The sequence below is a fragment of the Geotrypetes seraphini genome, chromosome 6 (genome assembly GCF_902459505.1).
Source record: "Geotrypetes seraphini chromosome 6, aGeoSer1.1, whole genome shotgun sequence".
In the NCBI taxonomy this organism is placed as follows: domain Eukaryota; kingdom Metazoa; phylum Chordata; class Amphibia; order Gymnophiona; family Dermophiidae; genus Geotrypetes; species Geotrypetes seraphini.
Window position 1 is genome coordinate 123,551,930 of NC_047089.1, and position 18,702 is coordinate 123,570,631.

General features: G+C 41.1%; 1 protein-coding gene across 2 annotated transcripts in view; it reads left to right on the plus strand.

The window, feature by feature from the left end:
* The window catches only part of FGF14 (fibroblast growth factor 14), a 449,431-nt gene that overhangs the window by 136,146 nt on the left and 294,583 nt on the right, over window positions 1-18,702 (plus strand). For both annotated transcript variants that reach the window (XM_033949590.1, XM_033949591.1), the window contains one exon: window positions 14,053-14,163. In XM_033949590.1, the coding sequence (XP_033805481.1) occupies window positions 14,053-14,163 (111 nt within the window). The remainder of the gene's footprint in view (window positions 1-14,052; window positions 14,164-18,702) is intronic.

The window sequence follows — 18,702 nt, forward strand, 5'->3', positions numbered from 1 at the left end:
TAACTCTTGAGATTGTAAGAGCCAACCTACAGATAAAAACTCTATCCATCAGGATAACTCTGCAAGCAAAATTAAGAAGGTCTACTAGTGACTGAAACTGCACAAACTTGCTTTTTTGCACTCATTGAATGTATTCAACTGCTCACCCAAATTCACATTTTTTTCTTGAGGAAGACTGGAAAGTCAGGCTTTAACATTAATCTCAATACCCAGAAAGGTGAGGGAAGATCTGTCTTATTATGTGCTTAGTGGTATGCCAAATTGAGCCACAACACACTTGGGATAGGAAACAATTTTCTGTTATGGATTAGGAATTGGTTATTGAATAGAAAACAGGGGGTAGGGTTAAGAGGCCATTTTTCTCAATGGAGTGCTGCAGGGTTCTTTACTAGAATGGTACTATTTATCATGGATGCAAGGAAAAACACAAATTGAAGTGTCTATTTACAAATGCCAGAAGTCTGAAAAATAGAATGGAAGAGTTAGAATATATAGCACTTGTAAATGAAGAGGTAGATACAATAGGCGTAACAGAGACCTGGTGGAAGGAAGACAATCAGTGGGACAAATCAGGATACAAATAAAATCACAATGACAGAACAGATCAAATTGGATGGGGGGGGAGGGAGGCTATGCTAAATGTTAAAGAGGCAATTGAGTCAAAAGGAATAAACATTCCACATGAAACAGATAGCAGCATGGAATCCTTATAGACAGAAATTCCATGTGTGAAGGGAAGTATAGTGTTAGGAAGGTATTACCATCTACTGGTATAGAATTAACAAACAAATAAAGAAATGTTTGCAGAAATTAGGAAAGCTGGCAAATTGGGTAACAATATAATGACATGTGATTTCAACTACCCCAATATTGACTGGATAAATGTTACATTAGGGATCGCTAAGGCGGAAAAATTATTCAATGTAATAATGACTGCTTCTTGGAGCAACTGGTCCAGTATCTGACAAGAAAGGGAGCCATTTTAGATCTAGTGGAATACAGATAAAGGTAAAGGTGCTAGGTCCACAGTGATTCTAACATGATTAAATTTGAGTTAATGTCTGGATTAAAGTCACAAAGAAATTCTACTGTACTGGCATTTGATTTTCATAAGGGCAGCCATGATAAAATGAGGAAAATGTTTAAAAAGAAGCTGAAAGTATTGTCCAAAAAGTTATGACTTTACCACCTATGAGCATCAGAACACTTGCTATGCTGGCCCATGCTAAAAACTTCTAGTGCAGCTTGATAAAAGGAATCCTAAATTAGGCATGGAAATTATTTAAAAATACTGTCTTGGAAGCTCATATTAAAAAAGATGGAAAGAGAAAATGACATCTGGCGTGGTTAAAAGGTGAAGTGAAAGAGGATATTAGCACTAAAAGAACATCCTTCAAAGAGTGGAAAAAGGATCTGAATTAAGAAAATAAGTACGGTAGTAACATAAGCACTGGCAAGTTATGCAAAGCATTGATAAAGAAAGCTAAAAGAGAATATGAAGAAAAACTTGTCAGAGGCAAAAACTCACAGAAACATTAAACCTGTGAGGGAATCTGTGGGACCATTAGATAATGAAAGAGCAAAAGGGGCACTGAGGGATGACAAGGCCATAGTGAAGAGATTAAATGAATTCTTTACTTCAGTATTTATAGAACACAACATAAGAGATCTACTTGAACCAGAACTGGTTTTTATGGTTAGTGATGTGGAGGAACTCAAAGAATGAACCTGGAAAATGTAGTGAGACAAATTGACAAATTAAGAACATAAGAAGTTGCCTCCGCTGAGGCAGACCAGAGGTCCATCTTGCCCAGCGGTCCGCACCCGCGGCGGCCCATCAGGCTTAATTGCCTGAGCAGTGCCCCTGACTAATTTTGTAACTGCCTCTAATCCTCTAATCCTATCCTTATAACCTATTTCTACTCCTATCTGTACCCCTCTATCCCTTTGTCCTCCAGGTACCTATCCAAACCTTCTTTGAAGCCCTGTAGCGTGCTCCTGCTTATCACTTCTTCCGGTAGTGCGTTCCATGTGTCCACCACCCTCTGGGTGAAAAAGAACTTCCTGGCGTTTGTTCTAAACCTTCCCCCTTTCAATTTCTCCGAGTGCCCCCTTGTACTTGTGGTTCCCCATAATTTAAAAAATCTGTCCCTGTCCACTCTTTCTATGCCCTTCATGATCTTGAAGGTTTCTATCATGTCCCCTCTAAGTCTCCGCTTTTCCAGGGAGAAAAGCCCCAGCTTCTTCAGTCTGTCAGCATATGAGAGGTCCTCCATACCCTTTATTAGCTTAGTTGCTCTTCTCTGGACTCTCTCAAGTACCGTCCTTCTTGAGGTACGGTGACCAGTATTAGACGCAGTATTCCAGGTGTGGGCGCACCATTGCACGGTACAGTGACAGGATGACTTCCTTCGTCCTGGAAGTTATACCTTTCTTAATGATGCCCAACATTTTGTTTGCCTTCCTTGAGGCTGTGGCGCACTGCGCCGACGCCTTCAATGATGTGTCTACCATCACTCCCAGGTCTCTTTCAAGGTTACTCACCCCTAGCGGTGATCCCCCCATTTTGTAAGTGAACATCGGGTTCTTTTTCCCTACATGCATGACCTTGCATTTCCCTATGTTGAAGCTCATTTGCCATTTTTTGGCCCACTCTTCCAGCGCTGTCAGATCCTTTTGGAGATCTTTGCAGTCCTCCGTGCTTCCAACCCTGCTGTATAGTTTGGTGTCATCTGCAAATTTAATAACCTCACATTTTGTTCCTGCCTCTAGGTCGTTAATAAATAAATTGAACAGGAGCGGTCCCAGCACCGACCCCTGCGGAACTCCGTTCGTGACCCATTGCCAGTCTGAGTAATGGCCCTTTACTCCAACCCTCTGTTTCCTGTCCGCCAGCCAGTTTTTGATCCATCGGTGGACCTCCCCTTGCACCCCGTGGTTCCATAGCTTCCTTAGCAGTCTTTCATGTGGTACCTTGTCGAAGGCTTTTTGGAAGTCAAGGTAAATGATGTCTATAGATTCCCCTTTGTCCACCTGGTTGTTTACCCCCTCAAAGAGTCCAGATGGTATGCACCCCTGGGCACTGAAAGAACTTATACATGAATTTTCTGATTTGCTACTAGTGATCTGTAAATTGTCATTAAAATTGTGCATAGTACCTGAAGATTGGAGGGTGGCCAATATTTCACCAATTTTTAAAAAGAGATCCAGAGGTGATCTGGGAAATTACAGACTGGTAAGTCTGACTTCAGTTCTGGGCAAGATAGTGGAAACTATTACAAAGAATAAAATTATGGAACACGTAGACAAACATAACTTAATAGATCAGAGTAAGCATGGGTTCAGCCAAGAGAAGTCATGCCTCACCAACTTGCTTTATTTCTTTGAAGGTGTGAACAAACATGTAGATAAATGTGCGCAGGTTGATGTAGTGAATCTAGATTTTCAGAAAGCTTTTGACAAAGTTCCTCATGAGAGACTCCTGAAAAAATTAAAGAGTCATGAGGTAAGAGGCTTGCACTGGGATCAATAACATGGAATGTTGCTACTATTTGAATTTCTGCCAGATTCTAGTGACTTGGATTAGCCACTCCTGGAAACAAGGTACTGAACTAGATGGATCATTGGTCTAAGCCAGTATGGCTATTCTTATGTTCTTATGTTATGAATGTGGTCAATAGCCTGGAGCAGTCTGCAAAATCTCTTCTGAAGAACAGGAAGTCATTGAGATAATGAATGATACTATCTGCCTCAGAAAACTGCTCAAAAACCCAATGTAGGAAAGGTCTGAATTTTCAAAATACACATATAATATGGCACAGCCCATAGGAGCATATTTGTCAAAATAAGAGATTCTACAAAATGTAAACACCAGAAGACAAAAAGTCTGGATGACTAGGCAATAAGCAGAATGTGAGTTTGATATCAGTCTTGGCAAGCATGATATGTTCCAAGAACCCTAAAGGCATCAATGGTATTATCTAATGATGTGTACTGGACAGTAATGAAATGGAATGTAAGTTCTGAGTGACCTAAAACAGGTAAGATAAATTGGGGCAGTTCTATAAAGTGTGCCAAAAGTTAGGTGCTAAAATGCTAGATACTAAGTGCAAATTCTATAAAGCAATTTAGGTGGCCAGATTCCTTGACAGTCAGCAATTATGCGCCAACATTTTGGTGCATCCAGTTACTGTATGCCATGTCTATGGCAAGTGTAAATATGTTTCAAGTTTATTCATGGCTTGATATACCGACCATCTCATGTATCTGGGTGGTTTACAATATTACAAATTAAAAAGGTCTAATATAAGTAGGTAAAATAAACTAAAATAGGGTAAACCTAAAACTATGACAATTGAGACTGATTAGAAACGAGAGGGTTTTTAGGGGATAGGGAAGTTTTAATTATAATGCTAAATACAAATAAAAGGGAGGGTAGAGGGAAGGGAAGTAACGAGAGGGAGGTGGGGATATCGCTTCTTAAAAGCGGTTTGTTTGTTTTTTTTTCCTCACTTATTTCCTACTTATTGGTAGGCATCTTTAAAGAGAAAGGTTTTGAGATTTGTTTTAAATTTAGTTAGGGAATTTTCATTGCGAAGATGAAATGGCATCACGTTCCAGAGTGAGGGTGCAACTACAGAGAAAACGGAATTTAGGGTGTAGAATAGGTCCTTTATTGATGGTACTGTCAATAGGTTTTGATTCGTAGATCTAAGGACCCTAGAAGGGATATGTGGAGTGAGATGTTTGTCTAAAAAACCAGGAAGATGAGAGGTCTTAATTTTAAAAGTTAGGAGGAGAATTTTATATGTAGTTCGGTGAGAGACCGGTAACCAGAGTAACTCCCGAAAAAGTGGCATAACATGATCATATTTTTGGCTTTATAAATGTTTGATTGCGGTATTTTGGATCAGTTGTAATCTACGGATTTCTTTTTGAGTTATACCGTGGTAAAGAGAGTTGCAGTAATCTATGTGTAAGATGATTAGAATGAATTAAGATTTGGATTGAAGAGGGTTCAAGAACTGAGGTTATAGATCAAATTAGGCAGAGTTTGTAAAAACAATTTTTGGTCACTTCTAAATGCTATATTTTGGCACATAAATGAGACAATTTTATAGCATGCGCACATAATTGTAGAGATTCCCATGCACTGCCCACATGAATGCCCCATGTATTTGCATGCTATGTAAGTTGTGCATTAAGATGATTGAATATACTGCTTAGCACCCAACTAAAACATAAGCACAAATCTATAACACATATAAGTGCTAGTATTCTAGTATCTGACCTCATCCCCCCTGATTTAGCCCCCAATATTTAGTGTTGGATCATATCCGGGCACTGTTATTGAATATTGGGGGCAATGTTTGGGTTGAACATAGAAACATAGAAAGTGACGGCAGATAAGGGCCAAGGCCCATCAAGTCTGCCCACACCAATGACCCTCCCCTACCTCCCTTTGCGAAGAGATCCCACCTTTCGATCCCATTTAGCTTTAAAATCAGGCACACTGCTGGCCTTAATCACCTGCATCGGAAGACCATTCCATCGATCCACCACCCTCTCGGTGAAGAAGTATTTCCTGGTGTCGCCATGCAATGTCCCTCCCCTGATTTTCCATGGATGCCCTCGTGTTGACGTGGGTTCCTTGAAGAAGAAGATATCCTCCCCCACCTCGATACGGCGCGTGAGGTACTTGAATGTCTCTATCATGTCCCCCCTCTCCCTGCGTTCCTCTAGAGAGTAGAGCTGCAATTTATTCAGCCGTTCCTCATACGGGAGATCCCTGAGCCCCATGACCATCCGTGTGGCCATTCGCTGGACCGATTCAAGTCTCAGCACATCTTTGCGGTAATGTGGTCTCCAGAATTGTACACAGTATTCCAGATGGGGTCTCACCATGGACCTATATAATGGTATTATGACTTCGGGCTTACGGCTAACGAAACTCCTTCGTATGCAACCCATGATTTGTCTGGCTTTAGATGAAGCTTTCTCCACCTGAGTTGCAGTCTTCATGTCCTCACTGATGATTACCCCTAAGTCTCGTTCCGCTACAGTTCTCTCTAGGATCTCTCTCTAGGATCTCACCATTAAGAGTGTAAGTCTTACATGTATTTTTGTTGCCAAGGTGCATGACCTTGCATTTTTTGGCATTGAAGTTTAGTTGCCAGGTCCTGGACCAATTCTCCAGTAGGAGAATATCTGCCCAGGGCTTGCATAAGTCTTTTTTTCTTAAAATTCCAGTGCCCCTTCCCATCTCCTCCAAACGAATGCCTCCACGCTACCCCTCCCACACCTCTGCTAGCATCAAAGTCCCTCCCAATTGCCCAACCCCCTCCATGTATAAGTAGGCCCCCAGGCCTACCTACATACCTGGTGGTTCAGTGGGAAGTCTTCAGAGGCTGAAGCATAGCTCCCTAGTTTCTGCCCCCTCATAGTGCCTTTGTAAAATGGCTGCCACAAAACATTTGCTCTTCTGAGATGTATATGTGGGCTATCTAGTGCAGGGGTGACAAAGTCCCTCCTTGAGGGCCGCAATCCAGTCGGGTTTTCAGGATTTCCCTAATGAATATGGATGAGATCTATTAACATACAATGAAAGCAGTGCATGCAAATAGATCTCATGCATATTCATTGGGGGAATCCTGAAAACCCAACTGAATTGCGGCCCTCGAGGAGGTACTTTGACACCCCTGGTCTAGTACAAATGCCTTATGCTTCCACAGACGATAGATTCACAGAGCACAATTTTGAAAAACCAAGATGTTTGCAGTTTTGAAAATGGACATGCTTGCTACTGGATTTTTGTATGTCTTCTGCAACACATCTAAACTCAAATTTAGACATCATATTGAAAATGCCCCTCTTTTATGAGATAGTGACCAAAACTGAATGTAATACTCAAGGTGATAGAGGCATTTTAATATTCTTGGTCTTATTTACCTTCACTTTCCTAATAATTCCTAGCTCCTGTTTGCTTTTCTGGCAACCACCACACATTGGGTAGAACATTTCAGCAAATTTTCTACCCCAGATTTTGTTTCTTGAGTACTCTCTCCCAAAGTGGACCCTAGCATCAGGTAAATATAATTTGGATTATTCTTCCCAATGTGTATCACTTTGCATTTGTCCACATTAAATTTGAACTGCCATTTGGATGCCCAGTCATCAAATTTCCTCAGTCTTCCTTCAATTGTTCATAGCATATGTTTTCCAGAGAAAAGAGCCCCAGTTTCTCTAATCTCTCAGCATATGAAAGGTTTTCCATACCCTTTATCAATCGTGTCACTCTTTTCTGGACCCTCTCGAGTATCGCCATATCCTTCTTAAGATACGGCGATCAATATTGGATGCAGTACTCTAGATGCGGGCGCACCATCGCCCGATACAACAGCAGGATAACTTCTTTCGATCTGGTTGTAATACCTTTCTTGATAATACCTAGCATTCTGTTTGCCTTCTTAGAGGCTGCTGCACACTGTGCTGATGGCTTCATTGTCTTGTCTATCAGTACCCCCAAGTCCTTTTCTAGGCTATTTTCACCCATTACCAACCTTCTCATTGTATAGCTGTACATGTAGGAAACAGAAACCTGATGTACAGATGACATAACAATCATACTACCTGTAACGGCTGCATTAGTCAATGCCGTCACCGCTGTCAAAAATTCATCCACATTATAGAAATCAACCTCAACCTATTGCCTCAGCCTAAAAAAGAACAAACCCAAATTCCTTTGGCTAGGACTTGCGGCTGACCCATACTATACTCCAATGATCACAATAGATGATAGATTTTCCATTAGAATAACAATCCTGAATCTTAGGAGTAGAAATCGATAACCACCAATCCATGAAGAACCACATACAATTGATAATAAAACGTTCGTTCCTGGTGATGAGAAAACTAAGATCCATCAGAAAATATTTTAAAATAGAGGCTTTCCAAATTTTAGTGCAATCCCTAATCATATCTCGACTAGACTACTATAATATAAACACCAGTTCATTGCTCTAAAATGATGCCATAACTTCTAGAACTAGCTCAAAATTCAGTGGTAAGACTCATATATGGCTATGGAAATCAGAAAACCTGCAACCTTACTATATAAAACTAAATTGGCTGTGGATAACTGCAAATGATCAGGTTTAAATTATGCATCACTGCCTTTAAGATACTGAGAGGAAATATTCCCGACTACCTAACTCCAGGGTGCCTTCAACAGATCAGACCAGAAATATTTTCCAATTAAAATTCCCAGCATGCAACAATATAAAGTTTACCAGGCAAATTATCTTATCCATCCAATATCGATTAGCAAAATTCTAGAACCAACTACCATTAAACTATGATCTTGTGACCACTATGTCAGGTTCAGAAAACTTCCAAAAGCATTTCTGTATCAATACAGGGCACCAACCTTGTAGTAACTGAAATGGTAATTGTAAAAGCCCATTTCTAAACTGTCTAATGCAACTCCTGGTACAAAACGTAGAACCAATGATAATCTACTTGTATTTGTAACTAAATATTTGAAACTATGACCTGACTGTATTAATAGTTATACTGAACTACTTGTACTAGCAACCCTACTGAATGTTCACATTAATCTGTCCACTGTAACTTCCTGGGCAACTGACCCAATCTCTTGTAATGTAATCTGACCTTAAAATAAATAGGTAAAGGCAGAATAGAAAATCTAATTGATATAACATATTTAAAATATACTAGATTTAGATAGATAAAGTCAATGGCATCAGCAGCAATCCCTATATGTTTCCTGAAGCTGATCCAAAAGCCTTCTCTCTCTGCTGTGCCCTGTCCCCTCTGATGTAACTTTCTACGTCATCTTAGCAAAACTTGGCAGAAGGGAGGCATCTTCGTCCGTTGCAAGTACAGTAGAGTGTGGAAATCATTGCTAGCAAACCTCTGAAAAGCTTCGCAGCTGTTTTCAGAAGCTAAGTTCTTAAATATTAAATATTTATATATTTATATTCTATGAAATCTTTATTAACTGGTACTAATCGATATGAAGTAATGATAAAACACTTGCACTTTTGAGATATAGGAAGAGTTTAGCACAACGCACGGTGCACTTTAAACTTTTCTGAAAGAATTGAAAAAAAGTTTAAACAGATGAGCCGATGAGGAGTTTACCACATATAGCTCGCCACTATGAAAGATATGAGGCTGTGGAGTGCTGGGACTGAGGCTCTAACGTGCAGGTTTAAAAGGTCTATTGTTTTACCCCTGACAATGATTTTTTTTTTTTTAAAATTATCCTCTCTGTAGGTAAGCATATTGGTTCCCAACATCCTCTGGATTCTATATATGGCATGCAAAATTGCACACCCAAATTTGGGGGTGTGCTCAAATTGTGTTTGCAGCTTTAGTAACAAGCCATTAACTAGCAATAATTGGACATTATCAACTAATTATCAGTGTTAATTGCCAACAATTTGAATTTGTATGTACATCTTGCTAGGCACTATTCTATAAAGATCAGCGTGCAATCTTTCAGCATTCAGTTTAAAAGGGAAGGTGGGCATGGGTGGATCAGTAATTTCATTAAAGATACGCACAATATTACAGAATACTGGGGTTCTGCACCTAGCTTACGTGCCAGAATTTATACCCAGTTTCAGTTGGTGTAAATTCTTGCACTCAAAGTTGGATCCTGGTGCTACATGCTATTTTATGAAAAGTGCCCATCTCGGAGCATCCTTTACAGCAGTGATTCCCAACCCTGTCCTGGAGGAACACCAGGCCAATCGGGTTTTCAGGCTAGCCCTAATGAATATGCATGAGAGAGATTTGCATATGATGGAAGTGATAGGCATGCAAATTTGCTTCATGCATATTCATTAGGGCTAGCCTGAAAACCCAATTGGCCTGGTGTTCCTCCAGGACAGGGTTGGGAACCACTGCTTTACAGCACGCTGCTCTGCATTGATTATTTTGGCACTGGATTTTGAGCATCATTTACTGATTCTAGTCTCATCAGTGGCGTACCAAGGGGGGGGGCGGTCCGCCCCAGGTGCATGCCTTGGGGGGGTGCACAGCCTGCTGTTCTCACTGCCTCCAACACCGGCCCTGCAGCTCCGGACTTCCCCACACCTGCTCCCCCCCCCCTCCCGATTGCTATTATTTTAAACGTTATGGCAGCCGCGGCGCTGTATCCATCGAAGGAGACTTCTAACCTCGGCCTGCCCCAGAACTCTTTTTGAAACAGCAACTTCCTGTTCCCGCCTAGGCGGGCGGTGGCTGCAGGAAGAGTTTCGGGGCAGGCTGAGATTAGAAGTCTCCTTCAATGGATACAGCACCGCGGCTGCCATAACGTTTAAAATAATAGCGATCGGGAAAGGGGGGGGAGGAGCAAGTGTGGGGAAGTCCAGAGCTGCAGGGCCGGCGTTAGAGGGAATAAGAGCTGATGGTGCCGCAGGGTCCCATGTGGGGGGGGGGGGAGGGAGGAAGAAAGAAGAGTAACCAAAGCATTGGCACTGTGGGGGGAGCAGGTGTGGAGAAGTCCAGAGCTGCAGGGGAGAGTGTTGCTGTACCCAGCTGGAGGGAGAAGGAAGATGAGGGAGGGAAAGAAAGGAGATGGCAAGGCTTGGAGGGAAGGAGAAAGGTATGCCAAACTAAGGGAAAAGGAAGGGGGAGATCTCAGAGCATGGAGGGGGAGGGAAAGATGGAAGGAAAGGAGAGAAATGCCAGAGAATCAGGGATGGGCAGATACCAGACTGTGGGGTGCGAAGGAAAGAAAGGAGAAGAGAGAGATGGCAGAGCTGAAATCAATCATGTACAAAGGAGAGAAGGGGCACAGGATAGATAGTTATGTAAGGAGCGTAGAAAGAAGGAAGATGTTGTATGGAAGAGAAAGAAGGCAGACATTGGGTGGAAAGGGCAGAGAGGGCAGTGACTGGAAGGGGCGAGACAGAAGGTGAACAGTAGATGGAAGGGGTAGAGAAAGGGACAGACACTGATCGAAGTGTGGGGGAGAGGAGGGACAGCCACTGAATGGAAGTGTGAGGGAGAGGGGGAGCAGACGCTGGAAGGAAGTGGGGAGGAGAAAGAAAAAAAGGGCACATGCTGGATTGAGGGACGAGGATAGAGTTAGATACTGGAAGGGTTGAGGGAAAGAGGTGGCAAGCTTTAGGTAGACAGTAAAAAAGGACATTGATGAGAGGGTAGTAAAAACGTAGTCTAGACAGATGCAGAAAATAAATTGAAAAGGAAAATGAGGGAAAAAAGGGAAAGGGATTGCAGAGAGGTGTGGGAGAGGGAAGGAGAGGAGAGAGATGCCAGACCAATGGGGTGAAAGGAGAGATGGAAGGGGGAGGCACACAGTTTCTGGAAGGGGCATAGAAGGCGAGAAGATGCCATATAGGGGAAGAGAGACGGTAGACAGTGGATAGAAGGAAGAGAGTTATAAGAAGATAAGGAAAGCAGAAACCACAGAAGAGAAAGGTAGAAAAAAAATTTTCTATTTATTTATTGCTTTAGGAGATATGTGTCACTGTTTCTATGGTGTTGCATTGTATGCAGAGTCAAGCTTCTTACTGGTTCAATTTAACCTTTGTCTATGTATTTCTATTTTATCCTCCCTTTTACAAAACTGTGGAGCGTTTTTTAGTGCCAGCAGTGGTGGTAGCAGCTCTGATGCTCAGAATTCTATGAGCTTCAGAGCTGTTACCAATGTGGCTAAAATCCACATTACAGTTTTGTAAAAGGGGGAGGGGATAGTTTGTGATTACATATTCCATACTAGGCGAAGGTGTTTTCTGTGTTCTGCGTGTTCGAAAGACATGGTTTTTTGTTAGGCTTAACTGCAGGATTGATCTGTACTAGTCTGGCTTGTTTAGTTTTACAATGGGTGTATTGATGTTGTACTGCTCACTGCAGTATGTAAGATGCTGCCTTTTCCTAGGTACTCATGTGTGACGTGTGGCTTCTTACTAAAAATCATGTTTTCTGTACAGATAGGGGGGGGTGTGTCAAAAAATGATGGGCCCCGGGTGTCACATATGCTAGGTACACCACTGATGGGTCTCATATATATTTTAAGTCACATACTGCAACAGTGTGTCTGGTGGGCAATAGTGTGCATAGTTTTGGGTTTTCAGAATTATACATATTGTTTTTCCCAAAAGGAGTACCCATAGAAAAAGCAGGTACAATTCACTGAAGGTACTTTTTTCCCACTGATATTAATGAAACAAAACTACATATGTAGTTTTGTACTTATTACTGGTGCAAACCTTGTGGGTACAAAGTATTGGTAGCACTGGCTGAAATGTGGCCAGGTAAATTATTGCCCTGAAGGTGGCAATTTTTTTAAGGTCATTTGGGAAGTAAATGGACTACTGTTAAGATGTATTATATTACTGGTAACCCCAGTTATTAGTAATTGGGCCTCGTAGTTCAATTTTAAGATTTTTAATATCAACTTCTTGAATATTTACTTTTTGCTCCAACTGAAGCAATTGGGGCTTAATTGATTTAGCCAGGTCTGCCACGAGGTCCCAGATAGCGTCCAGAGTTACCTCTTGAGGTTTCTTTAATACAGGAAAGATTTTTCAAACTAGTTGAATCTATTTCTTGGATCTTTGTATTGAGGACTTGAGTTGAAGTTAAGTTTTAATTTCTTTACTATGCTTGTCTCATATTATCATAACGTATATTTGTTTATTTACTAAACTTAACTTTTCTGTACACGTGGATACTTGATAATGTTATAGAAAATCTGATAAATAGATAAATTTAAAAATGTAATTAGGTCTCATTGAATAAAATTGGATCTTTGCTAAAGTAGCACATGTTTGTGTTAAAATAACATGTCTTTGGTAGCTCAAATTGATAATTTTAATTATGATTTCTTATATTTGATATTGCTTTTATGTTACTTTTTAGCGTATTTTTCCTTTTTATAAACATTGTAAACCGTTTAGGTATTCCTTGATAAATGGTATAAGTGATGAATAAATTTGGAAACTTGGAATAATTAAGCCCCTTATATGGTTGAAAAGTTCCCAAAATTGTCTTCCTTTATTGTATCTAAAATTATGTACTTTTAAAAGCATATAGATTGTATTTTGAGGATTACATACATTTTTATTGCATAGAAAAATACCAGCAAAAAAGTTTATTATAACTTTGTAGTCATTGCCCTCCCCCCCCCCTTCTCCAATATATTCAGCAGTTAAGCAATGCTTAGCTGGCCAGGAATGGTTTAGCCGGCTATTTACTGATATAATAATAATAATAATAATAACTTTATTCTTGTATACCGCATTACCATGGAAGTTCTATGCGGTTATATAGATGTCTGGCTAACCCAGATATCTAGATGTCTGGCTAACCCAGCGACTGGCCATGTCAAATGACATAGCTGATCACCACTGACATTCAGCATCTGGTTGACTACGGTATATGGCCAGCCTCGCTTAAAAAGCAGGTCTATCTTTGGCTGTTAGGCCTTAGTTGGATCAACTTGGCTGGCTATGTTCATAGTAGTGAATTTTAAACTAGAAATTCAGTGCCTGTGGCCAGATATGGTGCCAGCATTGAATTTCTGTGATTGTTGCGGCCCATAGGAGATAGCCTTGCTACTTTCCATGTTTTAAGTATCAGAGCCTGAAAGGTTTAAAGTAAAGGTATATCCATCTTTTCTCTTCGAATACTGGTACTGTACAAAGTTTATGAGCAAATTATTTTAAATGTGAGTAGTCTGAAAATTTACCTTTTGGGTTTTAATTAAATACAAAAATATTTCCAAGACAAACAATCTAGTTTTGGAGCACTGAAACAGGATAGTGGGGTAGAATAATCTTTAACAGAATAAACATCAAAAATAATTGAGTCAGACATTTTTGAAAAGGTTGCTATTCTACAAAAACGTCCTCCCCTCTTTCATTTAGATAATGTTGAAAGAACAGACAGACAAGTAGTAATACTTTTCATATGTACTGTATTTTTAAGTAAGAAAACGAAAATTGAACAGTGATGCATGATTGGTAAAGCTAACAGCAACTTATCTCTGTCTTTCAGATCCCCAGCTCAAGGGTATAGTGACCAGGTTGTACTGCAGGCAGGGCTACTACTTGCAAATGCATCCTGATGGATCTCTTGATGGAGCCAAGGATGACAACAGCAATTCTAGTGAGTATATGGAGAGCACATGCAGATTGCTGATATAGTTATTCAAATATATGCACAAAGGGTAAAATCGTTTCAGAGCCAAAAAAGATCCCTGTCAGACTGCAAAGAAGTAGGCAAATATTTAATTAAGAAAGACTCTGAATACTGAGCCTTTTATAAAATACATGTGGAGGGGCATAATCGAAAGGAACTTCTAAGTCCTTTTTCGTCTAAGTCGCAAGTCGTCCAAAGTAAAAAACAGCTTAGGATACATTTTCGAAAAATATGTCCAAATTTTTTTCCCTTTTGAAAATCGTCTAAGTATACATCCTGCCGATCTGATCATCCAAGTCGCTAAATCATCCATCTTTATACCACATTTTTGTCCAACTTTTCATCCAAGTCAAAAACGCCTAGAACAAGCCCTGTTGGATGTGGGAGGGGTCTGCAAAGTGATGGACTGGACACCCAGACATGGCACCTAAATAGTGGGGTACCTTACAGGGCACTGCTGTGAACTTCACAAAAAGGGTGCCATGTCATCATCTCACTACAGCTCCCATATAGGTCATGGTGAGCCCCCCAAACCACCTCCAGAATCCCCTAGACCCACTTATCTACCACCCTAGTAGCCTTTATGGCTGCAGGAGCCACTTATATGCCAGTACAAAAGAGTTTGGGGGGTGTATAGAGGAGTGCACATATTTTGGTATCTATGCAGTGATTACAGGGGCTTATGGGCATGGGGCCTCCTCTCTATGGGTCCCTAACCCACCCCCAAGACAACTTAAGCTGCCTCTGTGCAGGACAACTAGACTTTCCTATGCCAGGCTGCCAGGTGATGATGTTCTGGAGGCTGAATTTTGCAGGTGTGATTACGATTTTTATGGGGTTGGGGGGGGGGTCGGTGATCACTGGGGTAGTGTGTGGGGGTCTGTATTATGTGTTTGCAGTGGTTATCTGGTGAATTTAGGTGGGTTTTTATGACTTAGAACATTTTTTAAATGGTCTAAGTCACAACGTCCAAGTTCCGTTTAGGCTCTGTTGTAAAACTTTCGGTTATACATGCTGTACGACTAAGTCTAAGCCTGCCCATGTCCTGCACAAATCTCGCTCTTGACACTCCTCCTGAAATTCCCCGTTTAGCTATGGTCGTTCAGCGGCACTATGAAGGCCTAGGTTGTTTAGAAATACATCCAAAACCCGGTTTGATTATCGGCACTTGGACGTCTTTTGTTTATGATCATCCAAGTGCTGACTTAGGCCAGTTTTTGGATGTTTTTCTCTTTCGATTATGAGCCCCATAGTGTTAACCAAAGATATGTGCTAAGTGCACAAAAGCGTCTATAGACCATGTGCATGTATACTGTACATAGCAAATCTTTGTAAATATGAACTCAGGGGCTCAGAAATCAACATTTTTTCACAGGGAGGTAGATTTCTTAGGCTGAGAAGGGAACAAATATCTATCCTCAAGCACTCATTAAAGTCTTATCTTGGGAAAGATAAGTTATTTGAGGGTTATGCATGATTGCATGGTTATGCATGGCGGTACTCGAGGGAGTGCAGAGGAGGGCGACTAAACTGATAAAAGGTATGGAAAAATTTTCATACGCTGACAGGTTAAAAATGCTGGGGCTGTTCTCCCTGGAGAAGAGGAGACTTAGAGGGGACATGATAGAGACCTTCAAAATCCTTAAGGGCATAGAGAAAGTAAATAAGGACAGATTCTTCAAACTGTGGGGAGCCACAAGCACTAGGGGTCACTCAGAGAAATTGAAAGGGGACAGGTTTAGAACAAATGCTAGGAAGTTCTTTTTTACCCAGAGGGTGGTGGACACATGGAACGCGCTTCCGGAGGATGTGATAGGCCAGAACTCTGTACAGGGGTTCAAGAAGGGTTTGGATAGGTTCCTGGAGGATAAGGGGATAGAGGGGTACAGATAGAACTTGAGGTAGGTTATAGGAATGGTCAGAGACCACTTCACAGGTCGCGGACCTGATGGGCCGCCGCGGGAGCGGACCGCTGGGCGAGATGGACCTCTGGTCTGACCCAGTGGAGGCAACTTCTTATGTTCTTATGATTTCAAGCAGGTGTAAATGCTAGCAGATAAAAGTGCCAATGTATACATATGGAGGTAATTCTATAAAGAAGGTGCTAACATTTCCATATTAAAAATGTGCATAAATGTCTAGAATATTAACATAACCCAAGTCAAAGGGAGACGCAAGCCTAAGTCAACCCTTAATACCCTGGAATATTGGTAAACTTTTACCCCGATCCTCAGCGGCACCACTTGGAGCTCAAAACCATCTCATTGCTCCAAGCTTTACGTGTCAAATCGTCACTGGATCGTTTATGTTATAGATTTTTACTTTTTTTTCTTTCTTTTTTACTTTTTTACTATTGTGTACTTTTTCACAGGGAGGTAAAAAAGAAAGAAAAAAAAGTAAAAATCTATAACAAACGATCCAGTGACGATTTGACACGTAAAGCTTGGAGCAATGAGATGGTTTTGAGCTCCAAGTGGTGCCGCTGAGGATCGGGGTAAAAGTTTACCAATATTCCAGGGTATTAAGGGTTGACTTAGGCTTGCGTCTCCCTTTGACTTGGGTTATATTGACTAGTTAACCTTGGTGTAAAGTGAAAGTAGTGCTATTATACAATAGAATATTAACATAGGCACGCATGTATGCACATACACATGTAAATGGTAAAAATCCACCTGTGTGCTATTCGGTAAATATATAACATAACATAACTTTATTCTTCTATACCACCACAATCAAACGATTTCTAGGCGGTTTGCACAGAAGAGAGCTGGACAGTCAGCGAAGTACAACTAGTTAAAAATACATGTTTCCTATGTATACACAATAAGTTAAGAAATGTTAAGAAATAAGTTAAGAAATTAATTTTTCAAATAGTACAGTCTTAATTTCTTTTTGAAATACGCCATAGGACAGCATGGCTCCACTAATGTAACTACCCAACCAGGACTGTTGCTTAGTTGCTCGAAATGCAAGAGTCCTATCCAAAAAAGACCTGTATCTATAGCCGGTAATTTTAGGATAGGTAAATAAATTGCAATTCCTAGTTATCCTCGTAGGGCTGTATAGCATGAAATGGGATAGAAGGTAGATTGGGGCCAGTCCCCAAACCAGCTTAAAGCAAATACAAGAGAATTTAAATATTACTCGTGCTTCCACCAGAAGCCAATGTAACAGTCGATAGTAAGGACATGCACATCTTCCATGGACAGTCAGGGCAGAACACGGGTGGAGCTTATACATATGTAAGTGTTCGAGACTGTGGAAGTTCATAGCAATGGGAGTATTAGTTTATCTGTTATGAATGAGGAGAGAAAACAGACCAAGATTCACACAGCTTTGGCAGATTTCACTGAAGCTGGGAGTACTGGAATTGCAGCTGGAGGGTATCCAGGCCTAATCATGGATCTGGTGAGATTACAAATTTGTGGCCATTCTGGGTTGCTGGAGTAGGGGGAGAAGCTGGGAAGGTCTGCAGGAAAGGCCCAGGTAGGTGCTGAGGACTGAGTTGGGCAGCAGATGCTGTCGCATGAATATGCAGTGATGCAGGTGCATAGTGACATGATGTCATTCTTACATGTACAAAAAAGGAGAAAAGCAGCTGAAGGCTTTAGGAGAGTCCTGGAACCAATAGGAGCACTATGCCACCAACGATTTTAATTTTTAATAGTGGCAGGAAGCTAAGGGAAGCCTGGAAGAGGCATGACTAACGTGCCCATGGTGGGGGTTACAAATTATGCAACTGCACATTTGCACATGTGTGAAAGATGTGCATATTAGTAGGATACCCCAGAAGATGCTGGGTGATTAAGGGGGTTACAGAGGCCTAAAATCAGCATTTTCAGCATGAAAATCATGCATGTGTAGTACTGGTGAAGGACACCTACACTGACCCCTGCAATAAAAATATCATAAAACTCCCAATGCTGCTAAATATATTTTTGATGCAGGGAGCTGAGTAGTAGCATTTTTTTTAAGCTTTGATAAGGGAGGGGGAAGAGAGAGCGAGAGTCCTATATATTGTGATGGGGCCAGGGGTAAGCCTAGCACTGGCAACCCGGCTCCCGCCCCAGGCGCATGTATTAGCGCTCTTTGGAGGGCCACTCTAAGATAAATACAGCAGAAAAAAACTCCACAAATAATTGCCAGTTCAAAGGTTTATTACCCAGTTCAAAAGCACTGGTTCTAAGGCAGCCACACCGGCTGATGAGGCTTGGAAAAGATTTATCATAAACAAAAGTTCCCTTTTATAGCAAGTCCATGCTTCATTCAAGAAAGAAAAAAACAAAACAAAAAACTATTTCCTTTTAAACAGGATTTTTCTTTCTCCTAGTTCTGCTGCCCGGCTTTCACAGTTCTGGGCAGCCTTCGGGTTTCAAGAACCCCCGGTATCCAAGGTTAGCTGTCTTCTCCTTGAGCTTGGAACAATTATGGTATTATGCCTTCGGTTGCTTCAGGAAGTTCTCCCCACCTGACCTCCTGAATTCTAAATATCCCCACTACACTCTT